General features: G+C 48.4%; 8 protein-coding genes across 8 annotated transcripts; 4 read left to right on the forward strand and 4 right to left on the reverse strand.

The window, feature by feature from the left end:
- Positions 1-1,171: 1,171 nt before the first annotated feature.
- On the reverse strand, positions 1,172-2,074 carry MCYG_05866 (uncharacterized protein; the record flags this gene model as incomplete). Its single annotated transcript, XM_002845951.1, has 1 exon — positions 1,172-2,074. The coding sequence occupies one exon, from the start codon at positions 2,072-2,074 to the stop codon at positions 1,172-1,174; it is 903 nt and encodes a 300-aa protein (XP_002845997.1).
- Positions 2,075-2,994: 920 nt separating this feature from the next.
- Positions 2,995-8,277, forward strand: MCYG_05867 (NWD2; the record flags this gene model as incomplete). The annotated part of the gene is made up of 5 exons (XM_002845952.1): positions 2,995-3,101; positions 3,167-3,521; positions 3,582-4,376; positions 4,452-5,912; positions 5,968-8,277. The coding sequence occupies 5 exons, from the start codon at positions 2,995-2,997 to the stop codon at positions 8,275-8,277; spliced, it is 5,028 nt and encodes a 1,675-aa protein (XP_002845998.1).
- A 1,837-nt stretch (positions 8,278-10,114) lies between these two features.
- Positions 10,115-11,669, forward strand: MCYG_05868 (uncharacterized protein; the record flags this gene model as incomplete). The annotated part of the gene is made up of 4 exons (XM_002845953.1): positions 10,115-10,141; positions 10,179-10,420; positions 10,479-11,197; positions 11,272-11,669. 4 exons carry the CDS (start codon positions 10,115-10,117, stop codon positions 11,667-11,669), a joined length of 1,386 nt encoding a protein of 461 aa, XP_002845999.1.
- A 356-nt stretch (positions 11,670-12,025) lies between these two features.
- Positions 12,026-13,398, reverse strand: MCYG_05869 (DUF821 domain-containing protein; the record flags this gene model as incomplete). Its single annotated transcript, XM_002845954.1, has 2 exons — positions 12,026-12,922; positions 13,033-13,398. The coding sequence occupies 2 exons, from the start codon at positions 13,396-13,398 to the stop codon at positions 12,026-12,028; spliced, it is 1,263 nt and encodes a 420-aa protein (XP_002846000.1).
- A 438-nt stretch (positions 13,399-13,836) lies between these two features.
- MCYG_05870 (uncharacterized protein) lies at positions 13,837-14,490 on the forward strand (the record flags this gene model as incomplete). Its single annotated transcript, XM_002845955.1, has 2 exons — positions 13,837-13,947; positions 14,254-14,490. The coding sequence occupies 2 exons, from the start codon at positions 13,837-13,839 to the stop codon at positions 14,488-14,490; spliced, it is 348 nt and encodes a 115-aa protein (XP_002846001.1).
- A 1,056-nt stretch (positions 14,491-15,546) lies between these two features.
- On the reverse strand, positions 15,547-16,266 carry MCYG_05871 (extracellular serine-threonine rich protein; the record flags this gene model as incomplete). Its single annotated transcript, XM_002845956.1, has 1 exon — positions 15,547-16,266. The coding sequence occupies one exon, from the start codon at positions 16,264-16,266 to the stop codon at positions 15,547-15,549; it is 720 nt and encodes a 239-aa protein (XP_002846002.1).
- A 1,824-nt stretch (positions 16,267-18,090) lies between these two features.
- MCYG_05872 (uncharacterized protein) lies at positions 18,091-18,702 on the reverse strand (the record flags this gene model as incomplete). The annotated part of the gene is made up of 3 exons (XM_002845957.1): positions 18,091-18,242; positions 18,469-18,576; positions 18,630-18,702. The coding sequence occupies 3 exons, from the start codon at positions 18,700-18,702 to the stop codon at positions 18,091-18,093; spliced, it is 333 nt and encodes a 110-aa protein (XP_002846003.1).
- A 412-nt stretch (positions 18,703-19,114) lies between these two features.
- Positions 19,115-19,734, forward strand: MCYG_05873 (glutathione S-transferase; the record flags this gene model as incomplete). The annotated part of the gene is made up of 2 exons (XM_002845958.1): positions 19,115-19,273; positions 19,387-19,734. 2 exons carry the CDS (start codon positions 19,115-19,117, stop codon positions 19,732-19,734), a joined length of 507 nt encoding a protein of 168 aa, XP_002846004.1.
- Positions 19,735-21,256: the final 1,522 nt, after the last annotated feature.

A 21,256-nucleotide genomic window follows, 5' to 3' on the forward strand; every position in this document is an offset into this window, starting at 1 on the left:
TTTGTGGTTCCAGCAATCTCTCAGTATCCGAATGACCCAGCATAGAACTCCCAAGCTTATTTAGAAACAGTGGTATATACACGTCCATCTATTCGCTATTGATTTCGGCGGTGTATGTATTCGGCTTTACAGAACTCCCAGTAGTCAGGATACCATCCCGATTGCCGCCAGTCGATAATCGTGATAATATTAGAAGGAGAATCTTCTCAAATCATGATGTTGCTTGGAAGGAGATCGGCATGTCTGTATCATCTGGCATACTGTTCCGATAAGGATCTGGAATTTCAGAGAGTTCTTTACCTGGCCAATGATGCCGAATACCTGTTTTAATTACTATCGCCATCCAATCGTGAAATTGAGTAACCGAGAGGTGGTTTTGGCTAAAAACGATATCGCCAAGTGGCTCACGGTTGATATGACCTTATAAAAGCACTCTCTATGTATGGAATAATATTCTAGTATAAAAATCAACTTCCGAATCGTCCGCTTCCGGATTAGGCCGCGAATCCCGCCGCTTTTCCTTCCTGCTGACTCACCCGAATGGCCTGGCATCAGCGCCTGAGTCAGAAGTAGTGACGGAGGTTCACTGCGACGGACTGGTCCCATGCGCCCACCGTGACGTCCATGGTTAAGTAGCATTGTTGATTAGGGCATGGATTATGGAGAAGCAGGTAAGAATCTTGGCTGCGATTGGCATGATGCCGCCCTCAATGTCGGTTACGTCGTAGTGAGAGAAGAACATCCATCTACCTATTTATGCCTGAAGTCATTCATACATTAATCCAAGTATTGAAAAGGAAGAAATGGGCTAGAAATAGGCTATCGATACCCTCCCAGTTATCTCCTCCATCTTCCTCTCTTAACCTCCCCCGTAGGCCTTATCTATAGTGTGCTGCCTCTTCTGTACCGTAGTGTACTTAGAATATTTGATGGGTGCAATCATCCTGCCAGAAGGGGGGGGGGGGGTCGATAGTCTGTCTCAATGGGTTAAAGCAATGACATTTAATTGTATTAACTATATAATAACCCCGAAATGATAGTCCTAAAGTGCAGTCTCCCAAACTATACAGTGGCCAATAACTAAAATACAGTTTTCAATCCGTTGAGCCAAAAGGGCAATAAATATCACCAAGCAGCTGGCTTAACCAGTTGTACATTTGACAACATCCATCTATTTTGAAACAGGCACGATAATATCGCAAGGCGAACCATCTTGCTCATCCACCAAGGTGTTGATCTCATACTCGTATCCGTCTTCAGCCTCCCACTCGCACACATCATCTTCATCAATATAGTCGAACTCAATGTCAACGTCCTCTTCCGTGTCCTCGGGAGTTTCACTACCATCTTGCTTGTCTTCGGCCCCGACACCACAGAGAGCCCCGTCAGTGAATTCTTTATGACGAAGGCTTTTAAGCCTATAATAGCACTCTTGGAGACGATATGCGTAAACGAACGGTTTCCTAGGGATCAACTTTAACATCTGTTGGGCCGATTCTTGAAGGCTGGCATGGCCCTCTGCATTCACTATCCCTTGAAGCCCAGAGGCTCCGCCCTCAACTGCAAAGGTTGAGTTAAAACCATTTTGCCTCTCCAACTTTGCGCCCGGATGCGCAATCTTGATCCCCGTCACCATGAACGCCCGCTTTCTTTTTAAGCCCCAACCTTTCAAAGCATTTTTCACCTCGGGAACTTCCATGCTAGCCTTGACATAATCGTTTGTTGGCTCGATGAACTCGACGTCCAGCTTTTTGATATCATTCAAGATATACGAGGCCATCCCCCTTGAGAGGCCGGCACCTAGTTTCGCGCTGGTAAGCTCCAAAGCGCGCAGAAAGAGGCCAGCTTCAGCTGTGCTTTCGCCGTGGTTGCGGAGTGAAAATTCGGTCGAATTGGTGTACATTTTCATCCCTTCATACCCTTCAAATGAGACCGGCCCTTTTGGATTCACGGGCCGGCCTGGATTCTCCGGCTCAGAAATTAACTGTCCTAGTTTAACCGGCCCATCTGGTGGAGGGGGGAAATCGAAGTTTGCAGGGAGGAAATACGTGGCGCGTGGTCCCATAGGCGGCATGTTGATGGTTGTTTGATCGATGTGAACAAAGATATCGACCTTGAGACCTTAAAGTCCCCTAATTTGAAGAGTGAACGTAAGGATAAGAGAATCAGTTTAGGTATAAGCGAATATCAGATGTTTGGAAGGGTATTATGATAGAAATGGCTGTACTCTGCACTGAAGACGATAAAACGAAGGCCTAAGGATAGGATTCTATGGCAGTGGACCGGCTTTTTATGGGTAAAAATAGGGAGTGCTTGCCCTTCCGACGGAATGCCAAATGGAAACTCTTGCATTGACCGTGGGGAGCAATAAACGAGGCCAGGAGCAGCTGCAATGAAACGACATGATGCAGCCTTGATTTCGAAGCTGCATTGCTACTTCATACCAGCAAATCACAGAGACAACCATCCTTTCTTTACGGCGCATCACTCCAGCTGATTGTTTCATTCAATCCCGGGAAGGTTATGGAATCAATGGGGATTCGATGCCTGGAGTCGCCTGGGGCTTGGTCCTGCTCATTCAGTTGCGCCACTTCATGCATGAATATCTCTCAGCCTTGCCTACGCGCCTGTCCTAGCGCTTACTTGCATTGCATATTTAGTCGCCAACCATCCTAGGCGACTAATGCTCTCTTTGCATGACCAACACATCCTCTTCCTTATGCACTGGAACGTGGGTATTCCTTGTGAGAAGAAGGCAGCATAATATCCCAGCTATACCCCTGACAGGAACCGGATGACTTTTTTGTAAGCTAGATGTTTTTTGATAATCGCATAGTTCCTTCAAGTTGCTTTCTCGGGGCAGACTGAGAATTTGACCCTTTTTCTTTCTATCTACCTGTCCTTCATTTTACCGGCAGTAGTCCACTATTCGAAATAAGTTAGATAATTGGTTTTGAGCCCCCAAAGATATCCCTACATGTATGCGCTTTGATCATGGCAACGACGCGCGCAATCAACCAAAAATCAGAGCAAACCGTCACGATGGAAACCCCAAAAATTCCCGGAAGCTCTGAAACAATAGACCACCCAAGCCCGGATAGGTAGGTCGGCTTCCCTTCTCAGCTATGCCTTTGAAGCATCTACTGATACAGTTGCTTCTTTCTAGCGCGAGCGCAGATGCTTGGTCTGGCTTTATGGAGGATTTCCGTCGCCCAATAGATAAACATGCCCGCAGAGCTACTCAAAAAGTGAAAGTGGCTATTCTTGATAGCGGCATCGATATGTCGTACATGGGCATACGTGAAAAAGATAAAAAGAGAATTAAAGGTCGCCAGGATTTTGTTCTTGATAAAGATACCAAGGGTGCGAAAGAGGCCGACACTGCGAAAGATGAAGATCCGAGCCATCATGGAACTCACGTAGCCATCTTGCTGCTGAAATATGCAACACTTGCGGATATCTATGTTGCACGGGTCACAAAGAGCAAAACCTCCGAACTGCGTGCTGAGTGTGTTTCGAAAGTGAGATGACTCTGATCTTTTGCCTTGACAGACATCTTTGCTAATGAAAACAAATAATAGGCCATCGAACATGCGGTCGGTACATGGGGCGTCGATATAATTTCCATGTCCATGAGTTTTAGATCCGAGCATCCTATTGTTGGGAATGCTATCATTGAGGCATCAAAGAAGGAAAAAATCATTTTTGTGGCCGCATGCAACGATGGAGCAAATCTACCAAAGCCTAGCTTCCCAGCGAACATGCCTGAAGTCATATGCATCAATGCAACGGATGGACATGGCAATCTATCAAAGTTCAACCCTCCTCCTAGAAAGGGTTATTACAACTTTGGCACCCTAGGTGAAGCCATATATTTGGGCTCCTCGCAATCGACATCTTCCCAGGGATTTTCGAAGCGGGTTTCTGGAACGTCGTTTGCCACACCCCTCGCTGCTGCAATCGCAGCTAACTTCATTGAATTCCTCCGGCAGAGCCAACACAGGAAGTTCAAGGTCAGCGACGAGTTGAGGAGCCAAGTGAAGACAAAAGACGGGATGTTGAAAATCTTTGCTGTTATCAGTGAGGAGGTTCAGGATTTCCACTACTTGAAGCCCTGGAGCTTACTTGAATGCAACGTGAAACCTGGAGAGACATGCAAAGAGAAATGCAAAGAGAAATGCAAAGGGAAATGCGAGGGGAAATGCAAAGAAAAATGCAAAGAAAAATGCGAAGTGATATACATAGACAAATGCGGCGACGAATGCAAGGAGGCCCGAGAAAAAGCTGCCCGCGAGATCTCTGAAATTTTGAGCAAGCCTCTACGACTACTATCGAACCCGGATACCCCCACCCTAACTCATGTGGGTGCCGCCGACGTAAGGTTTCGTTCTCACGAAGGTAAACCTAGGTGCCTTGCTGGTACTCGGGTTGGAATCCGAAATCAAATCCAGACCTGGGCAAGGAGCTCCACTGAACAATGCATTTGCTGGATCAGTGGGAGGCTTGGAACCGGCAAGTCCACCATCGCTCGTACAATAGCTCTGCAGTATTCTGAACAAGGATACCTTGGAGGTACATTCTTCTTCTCGAAGAATGAGAGAGACCTGAACACGCGGGACAAGTTTGTCAGTACCATCGCTCACCAGCTCACCAAATTATCACCAACTTTGAAGCTTGTCATTTTAAACCAGAAGAGAGACGAGCCTGAAGTGGAACAGTTAGCGATGGGAATGCAGTGGGAGAAACTTATCCACATTCCACTCTCACAGTTAAAATCCAGGGATGACCCGATTATCATAGTTCTCGATGCCGTGGATGAATGCGAGGACCTAGACAAAGTAGCACTTATGGATATCATCGACCTATCAGTTCGCACCGCAGCATTGGAAAATGTCCGGTTACGTTTTATCATCACAAGCAGGCCTGAGACTCATATACATGCCGCCTTCGCAGAATTCCCCCAGGGAGTCCAGCATATTGCGTTAGATGAACTTGACAAATCTACCATAGATCAGGATGTCTCAGAGCTGTTCAAATTCGAGCTTGACAAGCTCAGTAAAGGGAATCGCGGGATCGAAAAAGGCTGGCCCGGCGATGATTCCATAAAAAAGCTCACGGAGAGAGCTAATGGACTATTCATTTATGCTGCGATAGTGTGTCGGTATATTAAAGGACCGGGAGCTGAGTCGGTAAAGAAGCGCCTTACGCAGGTCCTTGAAGACAAGGCTTTTGATACCCTTGATGATATGTACAACCACATTCTAGAACAGGCGGTGGCCGATCCAGAAGAGGAACAGCTCAGAGAGCAATTCCGGGCTATACTTGGGGTTATCGTCTCATTGTTTGAACCAATGCCGCAAAAAAGTCTGCGTCTGTTATGCCCAGAGAATCTGAGGGAGGAGCTAGAGCTCGACGTCGTGTGTCAAAGACTGGGTTCTCTCCGTTCAGTTTTGGCGGTGCCAGAGTCAGGCGAAGGTCCAGTGTACATCTCTCACCAGTCCTTCCGTGAGTTCCTCCTGAGAAAGCGAGAAGGAGGCCGCTTGGCCTGGCTTAATGAGCAAATGCACCAGAATTTATTCACCACATGCCTCAGCCTCCTATCCAGCAGGGACCGGAATGGCCTCAGACGAGATATCTGTTGCATAAAACATCCTGGCTTCGAAATCAGTGAGAGAGACCGAGAGAGAATAGACGGTTCCCTTCTCCCTCACACCCTATACGCTTGTCGGCGATGGGTAGATCATCTCGAGAAAGTTGACCCTTCCCAGCGTTGGGAACTTGGTCTTCGTGACAATCAAAAAGTTCACAATTTCTTACAAGAACATTTACTCCACTGGCTTGAAGTCCTAGGCTTGATTGGGGAAGTCTCTGCCGGTATACACGCCGTTCAATGTTTGGGCAGTATGATAGAGGTAAGTCACACCTTGATATTAGATATTTTCAACAAGGCTCACGATGTTATCAAAGGCGAAGGAATCCTCTAAGCTGTATGCGTTTGTCAAAGACGCCAGACGGTTTATTCTATATAACCGTACAATCATTGAAAAGGCTCCTCTTCAAGTGTATTACTCTGCTCTGGTATTTGCACCACAGCAAAGCCTCGTACGCGAACGATTCGCAAAAGACTTGTCTAACTGGATCAAGAGGTTTCCAACAGTCCAGCCCAAGTGGACGCCTCTTCGCCAGACACTGGGGTCCCTTGCTGGGAGCAACCAGCTGAGCCACTGGCACCGTATGAGAGTGGAATTTTCCGAGGATGGCAAGCTGGTAACCTCTACGCAAGAGCCCACGGATATGAGGCCGGGGAAGGCGGTATTCCGTGTTTGGAACGCGACCACAGGTGCACTTCTCAATACTATGGAATCCCCCAAGGCCATCGCCTTTGCTCCAAAAGAAAGGCTGGCGGCTTCTCTTAATCTTAGAAACGCTGTTGAACTGCGTGATGTGGTAAACGGCCGAAGAATACGGGTGCTTCAAACCCAGCCGCATGAGTCTGAGATCAACCTGGTTGACTTTTCGCCCGACGGCAAGCAAGTGGCTGCTGGGACATGTCGAGGATTGGTCCATCTCTGGGATGTAAAGACCGGGCATCTGCTAAGGACGTTTGTGGGAGGGACAGGCTCAGGTGAAGGGCATCATTTTCATCGCGTCGCCTGCTCCCCAGATAATAAATGGGTAGGGGCTCGCTTCTGGCGTGACACATGCCGTGTTTGGAACGCAGACGACGGCTCGGTTGTGTATAACTCGGGGGAAGTGACCGACATTGTATTCTTACCAGATAGCAAGTTGGCTGTCGTCTTTTTCGGTACAGCACAAGTTCTGGACCTTAAGACGGGCTCAGCTCTGTATACAATTGATGGCTGCTTTAGCATCGTTTTATCCCCGGATGGACAACTGGCGTGTTCTTTGCATGTTAAACGGGACCCAGAAACGTTTGAAGATGTATGCCGACTGTCGCTCAGGGATGCAGCAACAGGAGACGAAACGGGTGTAGGCATACGTCCAAAAAACCCCCGCAGGCTCACAAGGAGCGATTATGCGACCTTCACGCCAAACGGAAAGCTGGTGGCACTATACAATGACCATGCGTCTTACTTGCGACTCCTCGACGTGACCACGGGAGAACTAACGAGGGCCTGCAACGAGGGCGGCCATCATTTCAAGACGGTTGCCTTCTCCCCCGACAGTACGGTGGCAGCATTGGGGTCGGACGATGGGCTTGTTCGACTTTGGGATATACCAACGCCGGCACCTGCCGCTGCGTCTTCTTTTAAGGGTAGGCTAAAGCGACTTTGGAGGCCAATATCAACAGATGCAGTAGACAAGTATTATCCACCGGCCGCCGCCCTCGCATTCTCACCAAATAGAAAGTTGGTGGCATCAGGCGCCTACGGAGGGCCAATAACAATCTGGGATGTCGCAACAGGCACCCGTTTGCGGGAATCTAAGTCGAGTTACGATGTGGGATTTAACTCGATCTCTTGGGAAGATGCTAAGCGACTGGTGGCCTGTGAAGACTACCGCCTGATATTCTTGGATGCTGCGTCCCTTAAGGAGGATCGGAGGATCGGCGGTTGGTCCGACATCAGAGCAATCTCGCCGGATGGTAGGATGGTAGCGGCCCATGTGAGGGACAGCCTGGTGCGCGATTACTTCCTGCGTCTATTTGACTCCGAAACGAGAGAAAAACTGCAGGAACTCACTGGCAGGAGTATCCACAGAGTTCAAGCCGTTGCTTTCTCACCGGACAGCAAGCGTCTGGCGGTAGGGTGCGATAGCGAAGTTGATATCTGGAACATAAAGACTGCAGAAAACATGGAGACTATGACGATGTCGGACACTGTGAGAGAGCGTACGTTTAAAGCCCTCGCCTTCTCCGCGGACGGGGAGAAGCTCCTAACGTTGTTGAAAGGCCCCCAGAGTCACCTCCTCGTTGAAGTGCTGACGGGCAGAAGACTCCGCGAGCTCCAAGACTGCGATATCAAGCAGTTGTTCCCGCGCAACACCAGGGACGGCTACGTATCGACCAACTGCGGGCTGCTGCGTATATCTCCAAGCGATACGACCGCGGCCAACGTCGAACCACTTTTCTTCACCAAGAGCTGGGCGACGTACGATGGATGCAACGTCCTCTGGCTGCCTCATGAATACAGACCTCGTTGTCTGGTTGTCAGCGGTAGTGTCGCCGTGTTTGGACACCAGTCTGGGAAGGTTGATTTTGTAGAATTCGACCTTGCCAAAATGCCCAAAAGAGCGGATATGAGAGCCGCAGTATAATAGACAACCGGCCTTGTTCCCGCTGCGCGTCGCCGCCGTCGACCGGTTGCCCGGACAGCTGCCGGTCGATATCTATCAACGCCTGCTTCCGGCTGAACCCCTCGCACATATTCAGTCTTGCCTTATGCCGCAGACTCTGCCGGATGCTGGTTACCTCCCGCTTCCGCTGGTATAACATAGGGACTTAACGCCGGATCTCACATGTTTTCATACACGACGACCAGCCGCTTATGGACGTCAATGGCTGCCCGGAGCGCCTGTTCCACTAGATCCTTCTCCACGTCTGTGAGGTAGCGCGGCCGGCGTTTGTCGGCCCAACGGCTGGGTACTTCCATTATGTTCATTCTCCTTATTCTATCGCCCTCTTATATTTATACCATGCCTCTCCACCCCTGCATCCCTGCGTTTTTGTCATTCTTGCCGAAACGGAAGCATCATTTCTATACGCAGTCGCGATATTGATGGATTCAACGGTAGTGAATTTTCTTCATCCGAATTGAAGACGACGACAAAAGCGCCTTGCCTCAAAGAAGCCATTATCATTGAGTAATGGTGTGGCATTAACATAGGAAAGAATAAACGAGTGTTAGTGGAGTATGTGTTATATAAAACAATGGTTTTATTGGATAGCCCTCGCCTTTACTGGGGTTCCCAGCCTCTGCGTTCTCACGAACTGCAAGGACATTCAGCCGATTTCGTGCGAATTCACGGAGCTGCATTTTGGTAAAGCAGCCATATTCTCATACTAGAGTTGGAGAGGAATCCAGATATTCATTTGACTCTTAGAGGTATTAAGACATATAAGGGTACTTACCAAGGGAAAAATCATCCAGTGTATGCCGTTCTAAAATTATAACGCGATGCTCACAAATCTCTAGTCAGTCAGTCCGATCTAGAAATTCCTACCGTTGCTCGAGGGTGATGCCCTTTACTAGTAGTTATTATAGGTTTAGTATAACGTACGTAGTAACCCATAACACAGGCCGGAACATCCCATATAATCCCTGAGTTATATACAACACCCTTGACACCCCATTTTACGTCAATGCAATTAAGTAGCTGTATTTAATCACCGCATAGCAATAACAGAGACACGGGATACATCTTCGACTACGGACATAGAAGACACAGACAACATCCATTACTCGCCTTGTTGGGTTAAAGCAGCCTCTGGAACACTTGCTTCCAATAACTAGCCGTGGGAACCAAAAGAGGCGCAGGGAATCAGACGAAGCCTAGATCTCGAGCAGACACTTGACTCTTGACACTGCCCCAAACAGCGAGAAGGGGTTTTGATGGCTGAAGGTGCCGGGAATCTCGTATATGGGACGGCTGGACGGGAGATCCCTTGATTCACGAGAATGGGTCACTCCAGTTGGTGGATAAGACTAACGGCATTCCTTGCCGAGCACCGTAAACACTGTCGCGCACCTGGGTCTGTCTTTACGTACTTACATTGTTGTGGGAAAGAGATGTGCGGCCCCTTGCAGGAGCTGGGCGCTTAAGTATTGGATGCTGAGAACCACACATTTTTTTCTATTTGCTAGTGGCCCAGAGCCAGCGGAGGCCTCCATTCTGGCCAGCGGCAAACCACAAGGGACCATTGGAGAGAGACAGGGCCTTGAAACAGATCGCTTCCATCCATGGAAGGTGAGCCCTGCATGCGTTACTATGTATACACATATGTGCATTAGCTCCTCTATGGGCCACCTTTTTCCTTGATGCAGAATGCATGGCCATGCCCCATAGCGGGCGATGGCCATGTTGGTATATAAATCGCGGTTGGACCTGATGCGAGGGAGAGAAGTACTCTTTAGTTAGATATGCATATATAACCATGGTGTGTTTGGCAGATTACTTCAACGTCGGCTGTTACTTGTCACTGCTAACGCTTCTGCTAGGAGGTATACTATCACGAATATGACCCAAACTCTGCTCCGCAGGTCAGGCTCCCAGATGGATCACAAAAGGAGGTTGTCAAGCCTACCGTATCGATGGCTGCAATATACGAGCCTCCAAGACAGTCGAGTGTAGCATACTGGAAAAGAAGAAGATTCATCATTATTGCAGCAGCTCTGGCGGCGGTCGTCATTGCGGTTGCAGTTACAGTAGGGCTTGTAGTAGGGCTGAGGAACTCCAAGGGGTACGTCTAAACCAGCCACTCTGTCCATTCAAACATGTCATTCTAACCTGCTCACCAGAGCATCCTCTTCTACATTCCCATCCAACCCGACAGGATCCGGATCCCCAGGATATTATAGTGATCCACCATATAACCTGGTGGACGAGGCCTGGGCATACAATGGAACAGCCATCTCGTCCTTGACATACTCCCCCGCAAGGGATCAGGATAGCGCTGCAACCAACTACATCGTATTCTATCAACATTCTAATGGGGAACTCCGACGCTCGACGTGGAATAATTCCCAATGGCATGATTCGCAATTCATCACAAATGATGCCCGCCCCCGCACGCCCCTGAGCTCCTACTGGCGCGGAGAAGGTGATGGTATCAGCTTCAACCTGTTCTACGTCGACAAAAACAAGGTCCTTCAAGAAATCCGCGGAAGTCATTCCAGCAATGATTGGATTAACGGCACATTGGGAGAGTTGGGAATAGCAGTTGATCCGCAATCAGCTATATCCGTCCAGTTTGTTGGCAAATGCCGTGGCGTTGATACAGCTTGGCTTGTATACCACACCGGCAAGGATAACGAGGCGCGAGTGGTTTATTGGAATGCACAGACAGACAGGTGGTCGGCGAAGGAGACCATAGGTGACGTTTCTGCTACGGCAGGATTCTCAGGAGAGGCCAATGACGGCCACTGGAGATTTTACTATGTCTCGAAACGAACTCAACAACTCAATGTGATGGTTTGTCCGGACTGCTGCTCAAATCCTTCCACGAAGTGGGAGCAAAGTAAGATACGCCTCATAGAATGTCGTTGATAAAGATCGAATGCTAATATACTCCTCTTTCCCCCTCTATTATAGATATCAATGGACCCTCTGTGAGCTCTGAGAACGGGGGCATAGCAGTGACTCCTGTCGGAGGCCCGCGCATACTCTTTTACCTCGATGATGACGGGACCGTTCGAGAGTTGAACAATACGGATACTTACCCCCATGAAACCTGGATAGAAGATGCCTCTTCAACGTCGTCTGGCGGAAATCGAGGAACAAGGTATGATACAAACGCCAGCGTTGGACCTGAGGGATCTCGTGTGATAAAAACAATCCCGGGAGGTAGGGTGAGCATGGCGGCGGGTTTCCGGGGTAAAATCCAGCAACTATGGCTCTTTTATCAGTCTAACGGGACTGATATTAGTACTAAGTCCCGAGACGCAGACGCGGCAGGTAAATGGAGCGCTCCCGTAGCTCTCAAAATTTGAGGATAACGAGGTTTCAATGTATTTTTCTGTGTTTCATAGCGTCTTGTAGCGTCGGTCGGTTTTTCATTTGAGGTAATGGGTTCGATGGATATATATAACCTTCTTTGTAACACATATAATCACTCTAAGAGAAAGTCAGCGAATTACTATCCGCGTGAAGCTATCTAGTTATATTCATAATATTAATAGACTCTTAACAAAGGTGTACAAATCGATAGATCAAGGAATACCTACCAACATGGCTTAAATAACATTATAGATAGACATTCTCAAAATAAATATCCAAAGATTAAATAAATACGAATAAGAAATGAAAGGAGCTGTTCCGAATCGTCCCATAGTCATAGCACATTCGTTCAGTAAGGTTCCCATTCTAAGCGTCTCTCCAATAAAAATGATTCAACAGGTAGTCCTCGCCAGACTTTCTTCCCATTAACTTCTTTATAAAACTCGGGCTTGAAGCTTACTTCAGACCAAGACCGTATGAGGTGCCTCCAATAGCAAACTTCTGCTGCTGGCGTGAGATAGTGTTCTCGGAAGGTTTTGACATTATTTTGTGCGATTCGCTTTGCATCATTTTCGTGACTTTCAAGCCACTGGATCTTCTCATGGAGGTCGGACCAGTCCCTCCGTACTTCAACGTAGTTTTGTTCCGGTCCAGAGCTCTTCATTAGAGGAGATTGATGCTGAATCCACTCCAGTGTATGGGAAATGACAACCGAATTGCAGCTTTGAAGATACTTCAAGCGCCCGGAATAGCTGTTTCCTTCCGTTTGGGCAAGGTATTTAAACTCGCAGTGTTCAGGCATTGACCTTAGGTCGTTTTTCATACTATCCTTGTCACGCCAGATGATCGGCTTAACGTCTGCCCACGGCTGTCCATGGGTGACTTCAATAAGCTTGTCACGTACTTCCAAGCCCATTGTGGCGCCTCTCCAGAACAACTTGGGAATTTTCTTCGGCCATGTCCAGGTCTGTTCTTCTTGCTCCGCTTTCGTCTGAACTTCTTGCATTGTTCCAACTTTCGTCTCAGGCCAGGACCAGTATCCAAAATCAGGCATAAGCCACATGTCTTTATCCTGCGGGCGTCGTGCATATCCCCACTGAGCGACCGAATCGACCTTGTCGTCGGTGTTGAAGACAAACTCGATATTCGGGAGAGGATCGGGAGAAGAGACGATTGCGCGATTTAGGGCTTGCAGAGTCGCATATTCTCGAGAATATATAGTTCCATTTCTATGAATAATATAGAGCTAAATAGAATATCACATCAGCTTAAATAGGAGATAATTGTGAGATAGCTGCTGCAGGGAAAATAGAAGCCAAAATAATCCTTCAGTGTATCGAAAAAAAATCCACTTACTTGTTGATTATATATCATAGCACGAATATAACCGTTTTTCGGTGTTATAGAATCGATTTCGTTCCGGCTTATATGACGATAAGTTCTCTCCCGCTTTGCACGGTCAATCTCTTCAAAGAGCCCTGGAAAAGCAGACTGGCAGCGCTGAGTATTGAATATAAGGGTGTTTCCATCTCGCTTGCGGTCCCACTGGCTTCCGGAGCTGCCACCGTGATGTGGGCTGTTTGCTGGAGGTGTTGGTTTGGAATAAATCCGCAGCTGGTACCAGAAAAGTAATACAACCGCTAAAAGGAGTACAGTTGCGATGATGCCTCGCCGGTGCCTTAGGGCCGCAGACATTGAATGAACGTGAGACTGCGAGTCCATTTTTGGTAATTATATGATGAAAAACAATGCCATGAGGAAAAGAGTGACCCTGACCCGTTCACAGGATGAGAGGGAAGAACTTGCAAAGGGGCTTGCATATTTTCCAGGCTGCATTCGATAGTAATTCGAGGGCGCTTAGATCACGTGACTATATCACGTCCGGGGGTGAGAATTCTTTTAGCAGCAAAGAGGGCACTGTATATAGGGATACTTACATAGTTATCTCGAGTATCGATATTACTTCTCTACGGGAGTGATGCGGTCGTTCCGTTGGTGGGTAAATCCACCAACCCGCGCGGGTAAAAATTAGTTACTCTAAAAAAAGACTCCGTGCTTAGTTAAATAGCTCGATCAGATAAAAAGCTGGCGGGCGTAAGGAAGTCAGTTAGCTGTCTTTTCTATACATAGTATACTGGACTAGCCCAGTGTTAGAATGTAATGCTTTACTGGTGGCACGATGTTCAAGAGAATCGCTCCTCACCAGAGACGGTCACAGTTTTGACTTTTGGTCGCGAGAACAACGGCTATTGCATGCCGTCGCGAGAAGAAGTTAGTCAATAGATACTAAATTATGTTATGTTGTTGTCTTGTCTCATGTCATTTCTACAACATAGCCATCGTGGCACCGCTTCCGTATTAACCACAGTGGTAAAACATCACATAGGCAGATGTCCGTATAACGACATATAGATAAGAGGGGAAGAATTTCATCGTGTGTTTTATCCAAGGGCAGAAACAGCACTAAAGTGTTCTCCTGCTGTCTCAAAAGCAAGCTCCCATCATCGTTCTACAGAGTATTACTTCGTTGGTATCACATATGACCCCGTATGCATGCATCCCAGCTAATCCTTACAGAACGAAGAAGCAAAAGGTCACACGCTGAGCCGACAGATCGCATCCGCCGAGATTGTCATCTTCAGCGCTCATCTCCGTCCCAAGACAAGCAGCATCAGTTTGTGGGTGAGCTTTGCAAACCAGCTCTGTACCCCTTGCGCCCTTCCTCAGCCAAGCTCAGTAAGCATTTATGTCAAGCAGCGCAACGCAGGCCGGCGCTTCATAACGAGCGGATACGGGGTAACGCGCAAGGGGTAACCCCAGGCACAGCACAGAAACGAGATAAAGCCAAGTCGACCGGTTAATTACTTACCGCCTCCCAAGTCGTTTCATCTTGTAAGCGTTCATTTAACCTGCGCTGGTGGCCAGAGGGTGTATGCGTACGCATGAACCCGAAATATATACGTACTTACACATACATACAAGTATATGATAGAAGTATATAGAGCATGCATTTGGTAGTTTGTAAATGATATACATAAGAAGAGTGAAACGATAGCTGCCTATCTTGATCAACGGGCTTCTCCATACCGTAAGTATTTCCCGTCGAGTCGACCCGTCCGCGGTACATATACGGCCCCAACGCAGGCACATGAGCGTTGCCAGAGCTGAACCGCGGGGAAGATCCGACAAGTATTGAGCTACTATGGAAGCTGTGCTGTTTGAGATCGGCGAGATCGACGGTGAGCTAAGGCAGTGTTGTTGGATGACGAAATGTAAGGTACATTCACACAGCTGCGCTGGAAGAATGGCAAAAAAGGGGCTTGAAGCCACAAAAGAAAAGCGATGTTAAGGTTATGTCAGCGATAAGCTTATTTTATGCTGTGTTTTGGTTGTGCGACGTTGAAGTTTCGGTGGCGTCGACATGGAAGACCTGGACGAACGCGTTGTGTAGCAACGTCTGACAAAAGCTGTGGGATGATGAACCTTGGGAGATTAGCTCTATAGTCGACGTGGTATCTACAGGGAAGAGAGAAGACGGAGAGAAGATTCGCAAGAGGAAGAAGAGGTTCGGTTGTAGGTATTAATATATACATACATACGAAGATATGAACATCGAAAGGAAAACAGACTTTTTTTAGTCCATCATGAGAAAAAGAGTAAGGAATAGATAAAAAAGGATTAAGAGCAGACAAGCTGCACTAAAATACGAAAAAAAAGACACGCTCCTGGGAACGGGCGAGAGAAGAGAAGGAGGAGAAGGACAAGATGGAAGAAGAAGTAATTATCATCGCACGGTTCATGAGGCTGTTCTTGTATGTCTAATACATGATTCGGCAAGCTTGACAACAAAAGTCGAGGTAATGTTTCTGTTTACAAGGCGAAAGCAGCAGCGATGGCGAGGAGAGCGGCACCGACACCAGCACCGACGCGACCGGCACCGTTGTTGAATGGTGGAGGAGTGACGGATGGAGAAGATGGAGGCACTGGAATGCCGGAACCAGATGGAACTGGGGCTGGGTAGCCACCGGTTGGCTGAGGGGCACCGGGAGTCTGAGATGGTGGGCAGACGGAGGTGGTCAGGGTGATGACGCTGCCAGTTGGCATGGACGAAGGGACGACGATGTGGGTTGCAGGGGCGGTGGGCTGGTTGCCGGTCCAGGTAGGCTTTTCGGTAGGCTTGGCTGGCTCAGATGGCTTAGATGGCTTGGACGGCTTGTGGTGGTTCTCGACACCGAACTGGGTGCTGTACTGGTACTGGCCGGTGCCCTCGACGATGATCTGGATGCCGTAGTGGGTGTGGTCGTTTTCGAGGTCGGTTGGAGGGGTCCAGGAGAAGGAGCCGGTGTTCTCGATAGATTCGGCGATGACGCTAATGGGTCTGACGTTGGTAGAAGGGCCACGGAGTAGAAGGATAGAGACTCTTCCATGGGTGGTTGGCTGCCAGGTGATTGAGAAGGGCTTGCCGACAGGAACCTGCTGGTCGAGGCCGGGGGTCATGATGGGGTTGCCGGAAGGTGGCTGGCTGACATCTGGAGGAGTGACAGCAGAGACGACGGCCGCAAAGGCAGCAACGAGGAGAGTGAACTTCATTTTGTCTTTTTTTTTTGAGTCTTTGTGTTTTGATATCTGGTATCGAGAGGTCGGAGGGTATATAGATGGGTATAGAGTGTGGGAAGTAGATTAATCGTAGGCTATGAGGAGCAAAGCGTCTGAACGAGCGACGAGTCTAAAGAGTGACTGAGTTGGCTGACTGAAGAAGAAGGAGAAGAAGAAGAAAAAAAAAAAGAGGGAAGAGATGGAGATTAAAAGGAAGACGGACGAGGACGAGTTGAAGTATCTAAACGAAAAGGAAAAGGAAGAAAAAAAAGAGGCTGAGCGTGTCAAAAGTCTGCGGACACACCCGCGAGGCTGCCCACTTCTTTCCGGATCAGGTTAAACCCGAGTTAAATGAGATGACCCGCCCTGACAGCCTATCAGAGGCCAGGAAGAACCCTGTACTTGGGATAGAGTGGGGCTCTTACTCCTTGCATAAACTTTCCCAAGGTTGCTCTTTCCGTTTTTAAGTTTTAACACCCCTGCGCTAGTTCATGTCATTACGATACGATACGAAATATATTACACACATATAACTTTCTATTTATATACATCCCACCGAGATATAGATGGAGTAGAGCGATATGAATGTCGAGATAGACATGGATGATATCGACAGGATGGGGACGGAGAAAACGAAGATGGAGAGGTGCAATGGATAAGAAAGGGATAGGTTTTGCATCCATATAAAAGTAGAGAACGCATCGCGTAGTCGCTGCTCCGATTGGACTGCGGCCATCCTTCGCGCCCAGCTTCCGGTTGGTTCCTGGACTTACGCTAGAAGGAGCGCAGCAGGCACGAAAGGATAAATAAAGAAACAAGGGGAGGAGATGGTACTCCATGGTCGCATGGAAGGGTCGTATTTAGTGCCTTAGAGACGGAGTGCTGGCCGTGGACTGTGCGACCGCTCTCTCTATAGGACGGAGCTTTTCCCACGCTCAGTTCGTATAGGAGAAGAAACAAGAGTCTAGAGTGTGACGGCTAAAAAGGGCCGAAGGATGAGATTTTCGAGTTGAGATTTACACCGACCATGCTCCCTTTTCCGTTACGTCGGACGGTGTCCATCCAGAGGATTCTATATGGATATACATGTAGCAAGCCGGCGCCTGGTACATGGATGTAGATGGAAGCGCCAGTGAGTCATTTGGTCCTTGTCCATCTCCCGGTATATTACTACTTAGCATGTAAAAACATATGCAGATATATCGTTGATGCTTGGATGAGGCAATGCCCAGCGTGGAGGCCCGATGCATGAAGCTCCGATGCATGCATGAATGGTTACATGGCATAATAGCATGGCATATAAGAGCTCGATAGTTGACAGCAAAATGACATGGGACAGCCGGTCATGCGAACACTCTGCCCCCTGTACAATAGCATGCGAGATAACCGTTCTCTCTCTCTCTGGCCTGCGTTTATTTTATTTCCTCTGGTTCATGTTGGTTGCTAAGCCTGTAGTTGACGTAAAAAAATACTCTGCGCCGCATTAAGGAGACCCTTGCGAGACATTAGTTTTTATAGCCGCTCAAGGAAGAGAGAAAAAGGACTCTCTTTTCTTTTTATGAGCTATAACATACGTAGACTCCAGCAAACCCAGAGTTGAGGTTTTTAATTAACGGCCAAGCCAACAGCTTGGGCACGTTGAGTTCCCTTCTTTGCTTTTTTATTTCCATGATGCATGGCCCTGTCTATAGCGTTTCCCTCTATACATATACAGAAGTGCCCGCCCTTCGATTGACTTGATCAGGCAAGGCCGAGTCGAAGCGGGACAGCAGAAAGAAGAAAAGAAAGGGAAAAGAGCCCACCGGGTCTGTCTGAGGCTCAAGGAACAAGCCTGTCACCGTCCGTACATAGACATCTATCGGAGCTTGGGAAAAGGGGGCGTCCGTCGATGGAGATGAGAGCATGAGGAACTTTGCCAATCAGATGGTTACATTGCATCATGATCGAAAGCCGTGCGGGTACAAAGAAGCCTGTATGGGTGTGCGCTCAGGCTCGATGCATCAACGATAATAATAATAGAAGCCGTTGTTATTATATGACTGGAGAGAGAGATGTCTGTGGCCGGATGGGGTGGCCGGCAACGACTGAGGCTGAAGCCTGCTGGGACGAGTTTCCCCCCCGTTGAACAGAAAATCTCTGCTCACGCACACACTCGCTCGCTCTCCCCGTTTTGGCCTTGTTATTTTTGGCACATACACGGAAGCAGATATCCGGATGGCTTCAGGGCATGTCGTGAGCCGGTGGGAATGTCTCTGCGAACGAACGGGGCAAACGAACAGGTTCGGCCAACTCTGATTTCTCTTGCTGGTCTAGAGGAACAACAGCATATTAAACTGTCTAGCTGGAAGGTCTCTTACCACTAGACGATAATATGTGAAATGGCTGCTGCTTCATACCGAGAGATGAAACGCATAGCCTAAGCCAGGTCATATTTTTTCTTTTCTTGAAGCCGTCGAGGAGAAGAGCGTTTTATATATCGCCAGAAACCTCGCTTCTAAGCCTCGCGACTTGACCTGCCTTATTTATATTTATAGCTGAATCTGCTTAGCTAGCGATACGAACCACGAGCTGCGATGTTTCAAAGGCCTCTTTCGTTTGAGTTGCGAGAAGCAGCCACAGGAGCTTCTTCTCTCTAAAACACGAACCGAGAAGGGCCCTACGGCAGCCAGCTCCACTGAAACCAGTGCGAAGATATCCATCTTTAGTCAACGGTTCCGCACTTTTGTCTGAGCCCTTTGAATATAATTTATCCGGAGAACGCCTCGTTCTTCTGGTTTTTGATCTTTATAAAGAGACGGCAGCACGGTTAACGACAAAGTTACACCTCCATATACCTAAAACCATGAAGCTGCTCTATCAGACTCACTCGCCCCATGCCAGAAAGGCACTGGTGTTTGCTCATGAAGCAGGCATCGCCGCAGACATCGAAGTGATACATCAGGAAACAAGCCCGATGCGGCGTAACCCAAGAGTGTATACGCAGGAGAACCCTCTAGGCAAGGTACCAGTGCTACTTCGTCCAAACCTGCCTCCTATCTTCGACTCAAATATCATCTCGATACCCTCCACGCTGGAACCCCATTGATTCCAGCACAGGGCGAGGCGAGGTGGTAGGCTCTGCGCATCCAGGCCGTCGCGCAGGGGCTGGCGGACGTCGGTATCGCGGTTCGCTGGGAAAACACACGGCGACCTGAAGCGCTGCGCTACCCCAAACTAAGCTGTTGTCTGTCTCAGAAGCTGGTTGAGAGCTTCGACTGGTTGGAGAAAGAGCTGGATGTGCAGGGGCCTGTACATGTTGGACACATTGCTCTTGCGACGGCCCTGAGCTGGCTGGAGTTTCGAGACATACTGTTGTTGTGTGATTTTCGAGAGGGCCGGCCGCGTCTGGCTGCTTGGTACGAGGCCTTTGAGGCCAGGCCTTCGATGCTGGCAACACTGTTGTCGGGGAAGACCCACGACTGACCTGTATCGACCGATCGTGCAATGTATTGATTGGATCCAGTGTACACCAGTCCGCCATTTATAAATTCTGTGCGAGAGCCATCGTTATATCTAACACTTTTCGACGACTTCGTAGTTGAGCGACTTTGTGCCTCGAAAACCTGGAACTTGCAACCAAGTTTGAAATACATGGACGGCATCCCTAGCTTTGACGGTTGGCCATGGTAGCTGCCAGCCACGCACCGTATATATCGGTCGATGTAACAGTTGAGCAGGCCAAATATATCTTCTTGAGTAAGTCTCTTCAAGTCGAGTTTGAAATAATAGTCGTTCGCATTATATCGTGCTCCATCTGCGAATCTGACCGATCTCAGGGCACTTCCTTGGTCATCGTCAGGGTAATTGAATAATGGGCCGATAGGTCAAGTCAAGGCCGGTTTATATAAAGTCAAGGGGCGATTCTCGTATGTACGCATTAGAAGTCCGTATACTATGTAAGAAGAGAGAGAGAGAGCAGCCAGTACCTGTTACTTAGCTCTCTTAGCTAGATATCTGACAAGGTCGGCCTCACACATAGCTGAGGTACTGGGATGTTGACTGGAGATGAGAATCAGACAGCGATGGATGCGAACAGAAATGCGAATGGATGATGATTTCAAAGACTCTATCGTACATAAACGGCAACACAAAGCCAAATAATAGGACCAGATAATGGTTTCTATGTATAGCAAAGGGCGAAGGAAGGGAATAATCCTCGTATAAAAGGAGAGACAAGCCCTCAGCAAAGCCGCATATCCCCTTCAACCGCGAATTCTCCACAAGGGAAGAATGAATCGAAAAAGAGCAAGACAAAAAATGTATCAAAAGCCCGCCCGATTATTCCTTAAATGTTCATTTTTCTGAGATGCCCATGTTGCCCTGGAAAGGCGCCTGAGCATCGTTCACGGTGATGGTAATAGCAGCGATATCGGTTTCATCACGAAGTTCGCCACTGACCCACGGCTGGCAGCTCAAGTTTGTCGTCTGATCATGTCGTTGCCTGTCAAGACGTTAAGATGGACAGTCTTATTCGTTTGCCTCGACGGAAGCACATGAAGAGCAAGTAACCTTGAGTCTTGTGACGTCGATGCGATTACCTTCTCTTCTTCTTCTAGGTACATTCTACTCGACGCAGGTTCCGTCACATCGCTTCCACCGGTCTAGGTTAAGCATAACACATGATGCTGCAGCGATGGCGACGTGGATCCAACGGGGCGTCGATTGCTCTGTACATTAAGCCGCCATCCCGTCGACGATCAGTGGAAGTTGTGACCTCGACAGTTGGGGGATCGATTATCAGATCAAAGGATACATGGTACATGGTACATAATATACTAAAGGTGCTCACGAAGGGTGACGCTTGGCCCGTTGAATCCAGACAGACTCGGACGTCTGAAGGGCGCGTGACGCCCTGCATTCAGACGAGAAAAAGTCTGTCCGAGAAAGACAAAGACGAGAGTTGACCAAGAGAGTGTGTGCGCGAGAAAGAGAGAGAGAGAGAGAG

Source organism: Microsporum canis, genomic scaffold (assembly GCF_000151145.1).
Source record: "Microsporum canis CBS 113480 supercont1.5 genomic scaffold, whole genome shotgun sequence".
In the NCBI taxonomy this organism is placed as follows: Eukaryota; Fungi; Ascomycota; class Eurotiomycetes; order Onygenales; family Arthrodermataceae; genus Microsporum; species Microsporum canis.